The 13,839-nt window shown below is 32.7% G+C and overlaps 1 protein-coding gene across 1 annotated transcript in view; it reads right to left on the reverse strand.

The window, feature by feature from the left end:
* PPP1R12A (protein phosphatase 1 regulatory subunit 12A) overlaps positions 1-13,839 on the reverse strand; it is a 147,164-nt gene that overhangs the window by 58,446 nt on the left and 74,879 nt on the right. Inside the window, 5 exon segments of the mRNA XM_047739768.1 lie at positions 1,434-1,591; positions 1,956-2,044; positions 2,717-2,791; positions 9,227-9,371; positions 13,237-13,396. Of these exon segments, the coding sequence (XP_047595724.1) occupies positions 1,434-1,591; positions 1,956-2,044; positions 2,717-2,791; positions 9,227-9,371; positions 13,237-13,396 (627 nt within the window).

Raw genomic sequence — 13,839 nt, forward strand, 5'->3', positions numbered from 1 at the left:
CCACCATATTGGTCCTGATAATTTTTTTTTTTTTTGGATCAAAAATCTTAATGGAAATGGGCTATTTTTGTCTGATGAATTTACATGTTAAAACATCAGTTTATACAACTCAAAGATGGTAACACTGGAATTTTACATTGGAGAAATAACCAATAAATATAAATTTTCTAATAGAAAATTATAATTCATTGAAGCAATACAGAAACCATACCTTTGATAAAAAAAGGACAAGAATGTAAACCGTGATAGTGACTTTGTAAAGAAATTTGGCAACATCCATGAAAAGTGAAAATGTGACACAGTAAGTAACTCAATTTTTAAGTATCCCTAGTAGAGTATCTCTTACTTATACACATGAGGAGACAACTGCACCAATGATCACTATGGCATTATTTGCCAACAATGGAAAAATAGGAGTAAGATAAATTTTTATCAGAAGGGAAACAGATGTATTTAATGAATACTATATAACAACTAGAGGGGTAAGTTATATAGGTAAAGATATAGGCAGATGTAAACAAATCTAAAAATTACAACTTTTAAGTGCAAAAAAAGCGCAAGTTGAATAACAACTCCTAGGTATAAAAATGAAAACACAAAACTGTCCTGTAATTACTATATATTACTTCTGAATGTATAAGGTAGCATTAAAATGGGCTAGAAAATATAAGAAAAAACTCAGGATAGTGACTGACCTTGGGAAAGAAGGAAAGGGAAGGAGACTAGGGCTCATGGTCAAAGAAGGCAACTGTAATTTTTAAATGTTATTAAAATAAAAATTAGAGTATGTGCTATGATTAGTGCTGCGAATTGTGTAAGACTGATGAATCATAGACCTGTACCCCGAAACAAATACATTGTATGTTAGTAAAAAAATAAAAATAAATAAATGTTTGAAGAAAATACAGCTAAATGTCAGCAGCTGTTCATTCTTGGTAGCTGGAATATGAAGGTGTATTATACTTTCCCCTATCTTCAAAATTTCTTGAAACAAAGCAAATTTCTCCACACCCCACAGGAAAATATCTTGATTCACCTCAACTTTCTAAAAATTTACTCCTGCTTTGAGAATATTTGGGATGATACTAGGATCAACTTGCTGGACTGTCGGGCTTCAGAAAGTATCAGAAGCATTCTTGAATTGCTGGCACCCCAATTATACCCTATCTGTACCATCATAAGGGAATCTTCTCCTCCTTCAAACCTACAAGTACAATTCAGCAAAATGCAGAGGTAAGAACCTCCAGGTCATTAGAGAACAGTAAATTCACAACTATACTCAAGTTTCCAATACTCTGTGAAAGATAATTTACTGGCTTGTGAAGTATCTGGACAATCAGGAAATCAGTAAAGTTTCAAAATTAAAGCCTAATCTTATCTTACTTAATACTGCATCACAATTCACTGAAAATCCCATCATGCTTCAAATTTACCTGTTTCAGCTTCTGATTCTGAGTCATCTTCTTCATCTTCTTCACTAGAGCAGCTAGATTCATCTTTCTTTCCTTCTTCTTCATCATCAACTTTTTCTTGTTCCAGAGATTCAATACGGGATGCATTTTTCTCTGGCTCAATAATCAGTGTCTCTTTGCTGTGAAAGGAAAACAGTTTTCAAATGATTAAAAACACAAAAGACCAAAAAACTTTAATTTTTCTCAGATCCACCAAATCTGATAATCATGTCTATGGCCCTCATGCCAATTCATTCATAACAATAACAAAACAATATTTTACTTTAATATTTTACTTACTTTTTTTTTTTTAAAGATTTTATTTATTTATTTGACAGAGAGATCACAAGCAGGCAGAGAGGCAGGCAGAGAGAGAGGAGGAAGCAGGCTCCCTGCTGAGCAGAGAGCCCGATGCGGGGCTCGATCCCAGGACTCTGAGATCATGACCTGAGCCGAAGGCAGCGGCTTAACCCACTGAGCCACCCAGGCGCCCCTTTTACTTACTTTTTAAAGGTCTTCTGTGACTGATTATTGTCCATATTGGCTGTTGATTCAATTAGTGGAGATTTCTTCTCCCGTTTTTCAGTATGCAGCTTTATAAAAGTTATACAAAGGAAAATAAGACTATTAAAATAGTACTAATGAGTAAATACAGAATTTGAAGTAATATTAACAGTAGTTTTCCAAACATGAAACAAAACCAACAAAAAGGAAAGACTTAAGTTCTATCTGAAAAAAAGGGGGGGCACGCTTGGATAAAGAATAAAGAGGACTAAATAGTTTAAAGCTGGGTGAAAGACAAAGTTGGATTTTTTACATCCCTCTAACTTTAGATCACTGAAAAATCAGGATCCACTAGCCACTTAGGATGTCTGATGATATTTCATACTTAAAAATCTTTCTTACCTACATAACGTTTTCCTTAACTAGGTCCCGTTATTTTAGAAATCTGAGATTTTTATAGTCCCCACCTTCTAAGCAAACTTTATTATGAAATTACAAAAACATGTTATTCTTGAGTAGGTACATTATAGAAGTATTCATTTTGTGAAGAGGACCTAAGAGAAATGGGGATAACTAATACAAAAGGTTGAACACTACCCCTATTATTTATTCTCTTTCACTGTCACTTGGTTTGACTGTCAGGAATAACTTAAAACCAAAAAGTATAAAACATCACAAAAATATTTTTTCAACTGTCTGAAAGTTAAAGCCATTAGGAAAATTCACTAATATAGACAATTTTAGGCAGTCATCAAACATACCAGATTTTGTTTCTTTTGCAACTCTTCTAAATATCCTAAAATATCTTCATCTGCTACATCAAATGCTGTCTGACCCTGGGTAGGAAACAAAGGGCGTTGGTGATGGTAAAAAGTCAATAAACTATAAAACACCTTTGGTGATTCTGTATAATTATACAGAAAGAAGTTAGATAACATTTTGTTATGTATGTAGTTTGTTATGCATGTAGTAATACAACAGTATGATTTAAAGGAGATGTATCAGAAATTCATGTGAGAGAAGCAGCGGATACACCTCTCCTTACTTTCTTTGATAACAACCTTATTGACATAAAACTCACCATACAAAAAGCCATTTAAAGTGTACAATTCAATTGTTTTTAGTATATTCATAGAGAATTACGACCTTCACCATAATCAATATAGGACATTTTCATCACCCCAAAAAGAAATGACCTCCCCACTTTTCTCATTTCCCTTCCCAACCCTCCAGCCCAAGGCAACCACTAATCTATGTTCTGTTACTACATATTTGGATTTGCCTGTTCTGGACATTTCATATAAATGGAATCATAAAATATGTGGTCCTTCATGACTGGTTTCTTTCACTTTGTATAATGTTTTCAAGCTTCATCCAATGTCGCCACATGGAAGCACTAACTTAAATCCTTTTTATTGTTGAATAATATTCCATTGCCTGACATACCACATGTGTTAATCTATTCATCAGTTGATGGATATTTGCTTTTGCTTTCTGCTTTTTGTCTATATATAATAAATAATACTGCTACGAACATCTATATACAAGTTTGTGAGTGAACATCTGTTTTCATTTTCTTAGGGATACAGCTCTAGGTAAAATTACCAGGTCATGTGGTAACTCCATGTTTAACCTTTTGAGGCCTTTTTTTTTTTTTTAAAATTAACATATAATGTATTATTTGTTTCAGGGGAGGCCTTTTTTCTTTTTGATACCTCCCTAAAAATCATGAAAGTCTTAACAGAGTAACAAAGTAAAAATATATATTTCCAAACTGCTCAAAGTTCAGCCAGACACAGGTATGCCTTAGTTTCAAAAATTAGTTCAGATGAACATCTGTCAATCTATTTTTATTCACTGTGGAAAAGAAAATTTCAAAGAGCCGCTGACCAAACATAGTAAGGTTTCCTTCTGTTGCCTGCAATAACCCTATTGGTACAGGATTCCAGAATGTCAAAAAAGTTCATTATTAGAATACATTCTACTTAGTATGTTGGCTGGTATACAATCCATTCTCAGAAAAAAATTCTACTTTTTTCCAACTAGAAAATGTATCAATCTTAAAGGCAATTCAAATTTCTTTCACAAAAGGAGTCTCACGGCTACAAAAAAGCCAGATGAGTAAATAATGCCTTCTAAAATTATATAAGCTCTTCCATTAAAAAACAAATCTAAAACCCTCAATTCTACACCATCATTAGGATGCTGCCATCTACTTGGATAAGAGTTACATTTTCCAGTGCTATAAAATGAAATATAAGCTACCCAATATCTGAGCTGATTTTTCCATTGTCTATTTATAAAATAAAAAATATGATCTATGAGATGTATCCTAAAAGTACATGAAATGCTACTTTATCAAGATAGGCAAATGTATGTATTTAAAATTTATGTATTCAAAAACACTGATGTATCCGCATTTCCTTGTTGGAAAATCTTGCCAGCAGGAATTTAAGAACCAACCTATCCTTTCCCACTCGGTCCAGGAGAAAATGTTTTAGCTTTAATAAACCTTTTCCCACATTTCAACCTTGAGTATTAAACACTAAGAATTAAATTCCTTAAGAATATGTAGCTCTGAAACAAAGTAACTGGCTCAAATTTTGAAGGTGCCCTTTAGATTATAAATACATGGTAATTCATTTTGCTATATCATAGTCTGTTTGCATAATTATTTCTATAATGTTATACATACTATGTTATGCAAATTGTTTTCAAGATCTTGTTAAGCGAAAATAACTGGCTTCGTTTTAAGTATTATTTTAAGCATTTATCAACCCTTCTCATGAATGAAATACTGCACCTTAAAAATTTTTTAAATTGTAATTAAATTTTAGCAGCAGTTAAATGTAAATGGGGTTATTTTAGTAACCAAGGAATTTTCCTTTAGAAGAGTAAGAAATGGATCACCTTACTAACCTTTCTTTTCACTTTCTCCCTTGAAAAATGAGTCTACTTTGCAAACAGCAGCTGATAGAGAATAAAAACTAGAGTAAAATGCAGGCTATAAAGAGAGTAAAGTTTCTAATTTCAGAAAAGCACACCCCTCAACTTAACCATGCTCATTAAACAATACATAGGACAGTCATGAAGGCAGCCAATTACAAAGTCTTATAAACATCACCTCGTTCTTAATTACTGTAAGGCTACTATGTTTCATTAATGGGATGCTAACACAGTAGGGCATATAACCAGAATCACTCAATGTAACCAAGAAATAACAAAGGAGAGTGCAATGCTAAGAAATAAGAAAATAAGAACTCTTATCAATAAAGAAAACAATCTCAAAAAAAAATTACTGCTTAAAAAATCAGTTTATAATACATGTGTTAATTACCAGAATCATACTAGAGCTACTGTTTAAGTCTAACTTCATAGACTCTTCATTCTTTCCTAACTTACTCTAACCGAATTGCTTTTACAGGTGTGATCTCTCTTCAGTTTCAAGAACAACCAGTAAAGTAGTCAGGACAAGCATTATAGTTCCCACTGCACACATGAGGAAACCTAGGCTGAATGTATGGCATTTGCTTAAGGTCATGCAGGCAATGAAGGGAAAGTGAGAATAGAAGCTAGGTCTCCACTGCTCCACTGTCTTTATAGAAAATAAGAAAAAGCTCAGATAAAAGCAGGGGGACAAACCCATGAGCCCATTAAGGTGAAGCAGTTTTGTTTTGTTTTTTAAAGATTTTATTTATTTATTTGACAGAGAGAGAGCAAGAGACAGCGAGAGATGTAACATAAGCAGGGGGAATGGGAGAGGGAGAAGCAGTCTTCCCACCAACCAGAGAGCCTGAAGCCTGATGTGGGGCTCGATCCCGAGATCCTGGAATCATGACCTGAGCCATAGGCAGATGCTTAACGACAGAGCCACTCAGGTGCCCCAGCAGTTTTTTTATTCACTTAAATCTTTGTAATAATAGTTACCAAACTAAAAAGTTGTCTACCGATCACTGTTGTATTAAAAGAAAATTCCAATTAGAAAAACATCTTAGTATTTAAAAAGGAACAATATTTGGGTATATTCTAGTAAGACAATTATTTTAATAAATTAAGCAAACAAAATAAAAATCTTGGGATTTAAAGTCTGTATCACATAATTTATAATGAATTAAAATGACAGCAAATGTCTTACAATGTTAAAGAAATAAGACCAAAATCTCTTATTTTAAGAACACTTCTCCCACTTTTATGTAGACTTTCAAATTTTCTACATGATTGTTGCATTTTCTGTATTATACATTTACCAAAATTATACTTTCTATTAATAAAGAATTCACCTAAATCCCGTAAGTTCTGTAAGTACTTTTTGATACCACTTTAAAAATAACTTTATTAAAAATTTAAATCTATAAGTACTGAAGGTATCAAATGACAAATTTCTTTAAGCATACTTATACAATAAAGACTAATTTTGATCGAATAGTATGACATATTTTTGTAAAATGCAGCCAATGGTAACAGAGATTAACTCGCACAGGCAAAATTATAAAATTAGAATTTTAAAAATACAAAGTCTTGTAAAAATATCTTCCATTACTATAGAATACAGTCGCCCTCCCAAAAACAACAAAAATGCTTGCATTTTGGTATACTTATGGCATAAAGGCCTTTAAAATGCTATATACATTATTTGCCTCTTGCCATTAAACTATGTCTTTAAAATCCTGGTATTTTAAAAGAAAAATCCAATTCTGATAAAAATTTTAAAATCATATTTTTAGAACATATGAGTTAGTATCTGGAAAAATAAAATATGAGAAATCAAAAATTACGAAAAATCTGCAGAGGAACTTAGCAGAATAAATTATTCTTTTTTAAAAAGAGATTTATTTATTTCAGAAAGAGCAAGGGAGAGCACATGTGCACAAGTGGGAGGAAGGGCAGAGGGAGAGACTCTCAAGCAGACTCCCAGCTAAGCACAGAGCCCAATGCAGGGCTCAATCTCACAACCCATGAGATCATGACCTGAGACAGGACCAAGAGCTGGATACTTAACCAACTGAGCCCCCAAGCCCCCCAGAATAAATTATTCTTAATTAATTACACTTAATTATTAGGGCTTTAAGAAAATCACTTGTCTTCTCTGATCATGTTCTCAAATCTGTGTAACTCAGATAACAATTCTGTAGGAATTCTGTTAAAAGGACAGCATTAGATAATATATGTGAAAACAAGTTGAAAACTATAAAACTATAAAATTCTAAGGAACTAATTCTTCTAAGGAACTAAATTCTTCTAAGACCATATAAAGAAATACTGAAATGATGAAATGAGGGGATAAGATGTTAAAATTTAGGATGACACAAGAAACTGCTATTATAGTAAGACAGAAACAAAAGGAGATAAAGCAAAACTATTTACATGCAGTCTTTCTCCTAGAGAATAATTATGATGAACTGTATGGCAAAGGAATTGGACAATTATAGAACAGGTATAAGATAAAATAATTTTTTCATACATACTATATATTGTCTATGAATCACTACCAAAACATAACATGTTTAAACTGGAAAATGATACAATCTTTTTGGAAAAGCATTTCCATTAATAAGCTGCTCTCTCTGGTCCTTATCTGGAGGCCACTACCAAAGAATGAACCAATTATCAGTACTGTCCATGTCAATGAACAAGTGGCCATCAGGGGACGCTGTTTGGGAGAGAGAGAGGCATGCAAACAGAGATTAGAACGTAAGAGGTATTTACTAATTTCTTCAGAAAAATCCCAGCGCCTGGGGGAATTTCTACACCAAGGAGAGGAAGTATGAATTGTCAAACTAAAATTACCTGACTTTTTAACTTAAAATCTAACAGTATCAACATATGTCTTCTAATGCTGATTACAAAACAGAATACTGTTATAATAAAAACAATAGAGAAAGCAAATTACTAAAAGTCGTGACTACAAAATCAAAGACTTTTATACTTATATAAAAGCAAACCTATACTTATACTCTCAAACATTTGGATCAATCTCAAGCATTTTTTTAATCTTGATTTTCCTGAAGATTTTCATTACTTTTTAGACTTGAACTTGCCTGCACACTTCTTACTTAAAACACATTCATAAACACATACGTGAAATGCTCCAGAAAGAGCAAAGGAGCTCACAGGGCTTCTTTATTGCTTCATGTCAGCAACTAGGACATCAATGTGCACAACCTCCAAACACCCACAGGAAAATCTTGGGCATATGGTATATCATATCTGTTCTCTTCCCTTTGCAGATCTCCAATTGGAAACTGCAGTTAATTAGAGCATAATCAGCACCAGTACTTATATTAATGGACACGGTAAGATCAGATGGTGCCACTTGAATAAAGATGAGATAATTTTAGGACTCTCTGCTAAGTAATCTACTACATTATCTTATAAAACGGAATACATAAGGGATATTCTATGGAAGTTAAGGGTAATCAAGCTCACCTAGGGGAGATGTGTTTTAAGCTCTGCAACTGTTGGTAGATAGTAAGAATCATGAACACAGAACAGGAGGAACTAACAGGAATACTGGTGACACTGGTAACTGAATGATGGTGCTTAGAAGGGAGTCAAGGAAAAAAATATCTCATCTAATAAGGAATCTGAAACCTGAATCTGTTCATGATTTTGTAAAAAAAAAAGAAAAGAAAAAAAATATATATGACATTCACTCCTTTCCCTCTACCTAGTTGGATGATATTAGATATTAAGTAAATCTTTAACCTCATAAATGGTTTTCTCATCTGCAAAACTAGGACTAGACGTTGCATCTCAATTATTTTATTTGGGCTAAAACTTTGTGGTTTTCACTAGTCTCACATGCTGTAAGACCTCATTATCCATGTCACTTACAAAGCTACTATAAACAAGCTATTAAGACTATCAGCTAAGGAGAAACAGAAATATACTTCTGCATGTGTTCCAACTCAAAATGATGGGAGAAAACATTCACAGAGAAATGCAAAATTTTCTTTATTTATGAGTTCCCAAGTACCCAAATCTATTATGTATGGTAATATGATTACTCAAAGAGTAATACTTCTTTCTCTGAGGAACAAGGCCAAAACCACCTCACAGACTGAGAAAAACTTAAATAATTGATAATAAAAAATCAATAAGTGGTTGATAAATGTCCTTTTGTACAGTTCATAAAACTTAATACAATTACAGAATTTATATTACAACATTTCTCAGACTTTAAAACATTTATTTCTAAAAGTTAAATATTTAGAATACCTATTGGATATTTCTAAAAATTTAAATATTTAAAATACATTTAAAAGGCCTACCACTTTGTTGACCATCTCCATATCACACAGATTATCCACTAAAATTCGACATGCTTCTTCTTTACCCCAGTGAGCAGCAGCATGAAGAGGTGTCCAGCCATCATAATCTTTAATATTAACATCATAGCCTGCCTGTATTAAAAGTCTAAAGAAATTACAGTGAATTAGATAATCATTGAGAAATCTAAAAATGAGCAAACTTATATCATTAGCTTTATACCATGCAAGTTAACAAAAATTTGTGATGTATTTCTTTCCCTAGTTCGTATCTTCTCCCTTCCCTTCAATGAGTTAACTAGGACAAAAGAAAATAATTCTCAGAAAACACTGGCAATGAGGATCTTGAATTACTGTCATAATAATGCATTCAGCTTTAATTAATTCCTAATGACTAACAGGTCTTATGGTTTGGTGCAATACTAATTTATTCTTGTTAATATGAATTATAGTTGAAATTTTCATAGGAAAGTCAGTAATTTTTCAATGTGAACTCAAAAACTCCTGGATCAATTTGTACGTTAAACTGATTTATTGAGGGAATGTCTTCAGGTACCCATTTAATATATCATCTCAAGCTAAATGTGTTCTAAAAATAAACTGGGATCAAACAAATTTATTTTGTAGTTTTTCTGTTGCCTTGCAGTTGAGGAACTAGTTTGTGAAAGCTTTCATAAAGCTTAATGATTTATCATGGGTAATTTTCATAGGAAAATGACAATCTGTTAAGAACAAAACAAAGCAAAACAAATATTCAAGGGGTCGAGTCTACTTTTCTGCAGCAGTAGAAAGCAGATATACTAATTATCAACAAAGCTAGAAAAGAGGAATACATTTTAATACAGTGCAAAGAACTGTATAAATTATGTTAGTATGCCTTCCTAACTTTATATTGACATTAACCTTTATTTAAAAAATTAAGCTCAGAGAGCAAAGAATTGGTCTATAAATTGCACATAGCACACAGCCTCACACACACAGGCGAGTAGTAAATACTTTACAACTCATGAAATCTGGTTGACTTTTACCTTACTTTCCAAGAAGTTGAGCTTGAGAAGGGCTTCTTTTTACCTACAGGAGGTGGTAGTGATAGCTAATACATAACCCTTCATTTATTTATATTTCACGAATTGATCCCCTATTTCCTAAGAATATATAAAGCAGCCATTTCCAATTCTGGATCCAAAACAAAGCCATTTTAAGGCTTATATTTAACAAACAAACAAAAAAATTCCCCAGCTCCACTACAGTCCTATGGAAATAAACAGCATATTGGGAAATGCACCTTGCCAATGTATATTTTTAGTAAGTCCCCTGTTACCTGCCTGAAGACCAACATTTAAGAGTCTCCAATCTAAACAACAGGCTAACATATATAAGTCTAGAACTTAAAGTTCAAAAAAACAGGTCCATTAACATGTATTATCAGAAACTTTTTATTAACAGAATAATACTGGAAGATATAAAAACATATCCCCCATTAGAAAATATGAACTGGAATCATACTAAATATTCTGAGTGACAAAAAATTTAAGTACTTGGGATTCTATCTGGAGAGGCAAGACAAGAAAGGTAGATATATATATATATATATTTCCCCCCCCCGTAATCATAAGGCTCTCTTTATATGACAGGCCACACAATACTCAAAAAAATAAGATAATGCTTATTATATTCAAGGAGCTTCAAATGGAGGACAAAAGTCAAGTAAAACAACCCTCAAAGACAGTTTCTGTAATGCAACGGCAGTACAGAGTTGAAAAGCATCAAATTCAATAGAAAGGGGTTGTGCATTTGTGGAGAAAGGGACAGGGGTAATAAGTGGGGAGAAGGTTACATATGAAACTGATATCTTCTGTTTTTCATTTCATACATATTTTTATTTAAGTAACATACTTACAAAGTTCAAAAATAAAAAAGAATAAATGGTTATATAGGGAAGTCACACTCCCACTGCTGACCTTTAGCCAAACAGTTTCCCCTCCCTCAGATAACCATACTACAAGTTTTGATTGGATCCTTAGAGAGATTTTATGTATATACCAGAAAAAAAAATTAAAAGAATTTTTTTTCTTAAAGACTTTATCTTTAAGTAATCTATACACCCAACATGGGCCTCAAAACCACAACCCCAAGGGCAAGAGTTGCGTGCTCTACCAACTGAGCCAGTTGGATGCCGCTAAAATTTTCAAATATAAACACAAATGATGAATACTTCTGTCCTTATTTTTTTTACAGTTAATATATCCTAGTGTTCTTTCTGTATCTATATATAGTGTTTTAATCGCTACCAGAGTATTCAGTGACAGAGGGTATCAAAAATTATTCAACCTTCTCTTACTCCTATTACAAATAATGCTGCTGTTATTAGCACATACCTTATTTCCTGTGAGAATATCTGTTAAAAAAAATTCCTAGAGGTAGAACTAATTGCTAAGCCAAAGAATAACTGTTACTCTGATAGAATCTGTTCAATTGTCATACTTTCATCAGTAACATAAAAGAGTGCCTTTTCCCAACCTCGTCAACAGTGTGCCAAACATTTTAATCTTTGCCAATATGACAGATGAAAAATGGTAATTCATTGTAGCTTTATCTGCACTTATTATGAATAAGGTTGAGCATGTTATTTCATAGGCTTAAGAGCCTTGAACTGAGTCAAAGGATCGAAAGGAATTTGCCTCCAAGTTGAAGAGATGGTGAATGAAGGTATCTAGACAGAAACAAAGCAGGCATTAAGACATCATGACAGAACTTCAAGTAGATATATATAGTTGGAATAATGCATGCCTGAGGAGCAATGGTAGCAGCTTAGCTTAAGAGGATGACTTACGGTCTTAAGTACTAATTTGAGGAGTTTAAAATATATCCCAATCCCCATTGAAAATCTTAATAAAGAATTTTAAGAGCTTAGATAACCTAATTAAAGACCGCTTGGAAGCTGTCTAGAAAACTATTTTACAGTGCAACTAGTACTCAAAATACATTGCCTTTACCATATGCAACTCTCTAATATTTCAATTTTTTTCTTTAAAAAATGCTGTCGTCAAGTCACTAAGTTCATTTGTGACCTGCTAATGGGGTCTACAAGTTTGCTAAGTTTTGGATTAGAGAAAAACACACAGGATAAGAAAAGGTAATCAAAAGTTAACTTCACTATTCTAGAAGGCTTCAGTTACTGAAGTGAGCCAAGATTGAAAAAAGGAGAAAACTTGGGAATAGGTGACCCACTTAAACCTCACTGTTTTTACTGAGCAGAGGGAATAAGGAGAACAGTTTTATATTAGAAGCTCTGGTGGAACATAACAATATAAAGGGTGGAGAAGATTTTCCTGCGTGCTAGTCTTATTTCCTTTCACATACATATATAACAAAAGTTATACACTGAATTATTTTTTTCATATGGCTGCCAACAGCTTTGCACTGCATAAGTAAAAGAAAAAAAAATTATTGTGATGTAACAGAGCTTTGTTTTAAGGAAATCTGCTGATCAATATATAGACCTAAAAAGTCTCAGTTGCTTATAACCTGATATTATGCTAAAAGCACTGAGTCCCAAAATTATGTAGTAAAAAGAAAACTGCATTTTAGATAAATTACATGTAAATAAAGATCCACTAAGAATCAAGTTCTTTGAATATGATGATTATGTTTATATGGAATACTGTTTTTAATCTCAGTAACCAGAGTTGGTCAATCTGGGAACCTCAAAATGTCTTTGTAGTAATTTACCACCCCAGAAGGTAACATTTAATGATTATCTGACACTTTAACTTAGTGGAAAACTACAACCAAAGAATAGAACAGAATAATCAAAATTCAAGAGCAAAAAAAAAGGGCTTGAGATATAAAGCAAAACACTCAACGTAGTTTTCTCTTTTTCCTGTAAATAGACATCAAATCACTTTTATAAACCGTTTCAAAACGATGTCTGCAGATATCTAAAGAAAAGGAACAATGAAATAAAGAAAGTAAACCAAATTAGAAAAATGACTATGAAAAACAATACTTACTTTAAAACTTCTGTATAGCCTTTAGCGGCTGCAACGTGAAGTGCTGTCCCTCCAGATTTTGCATGTCGGACATCATTTATGTGACCACTATTTAGCCACTGTCTTGCGTCTCTAAGCATTATCCGTTCTTCTTCTTTTCGAGCTGCTTCTATATCAACCCCTGATAAAATGAAAATTGTTTTTTTTTTCTTTATAGAAAATGTTTTTTTCTGCGTTGGGAAATAAAATTATTCAAAACAAGTCAAGTTTAAATAAAAACTAAAAATGAAATTGTATTTTTGAAAAATGAGCTGCTAACAACAAGCTGGTTCAATAAGGAATACTATAGCTATTTTATTAGCCTTCTGTACTCATTATTTAGTTTTTGCCCCACAATATTATTTTGGCTTTCTTTTTACCTTTTCTGATAAATCCTTTGTTCTTAAAAATTTGATTATTTCCTTAGGTATATCATCCTTTAGTTTAAAAACAAGACAAAGCAAAATTAAGTCTTAAATTTCTAACTGCTTTGACCAATTCTCTGAATTCTAGCCTACTAGGTAGAAATGTTTATTGAAGACTTCGACTCAGAAAATTTAGCAATTTTCATACAGATGCTCTACC

The sequence above is a fragment of the Lutra lutra genome, chromosome 8, assembly GCF_902655055.1.
Source record: "Lutra lutra chromosome 8, mLutLut1.2, whole genome shotgun sequence".
Lineage (NCBI taxonomy): Eukaryota > Metazoa > Chordata > Mammalia > Carnivora > Mustelidae > Lutra > Lutra lutra.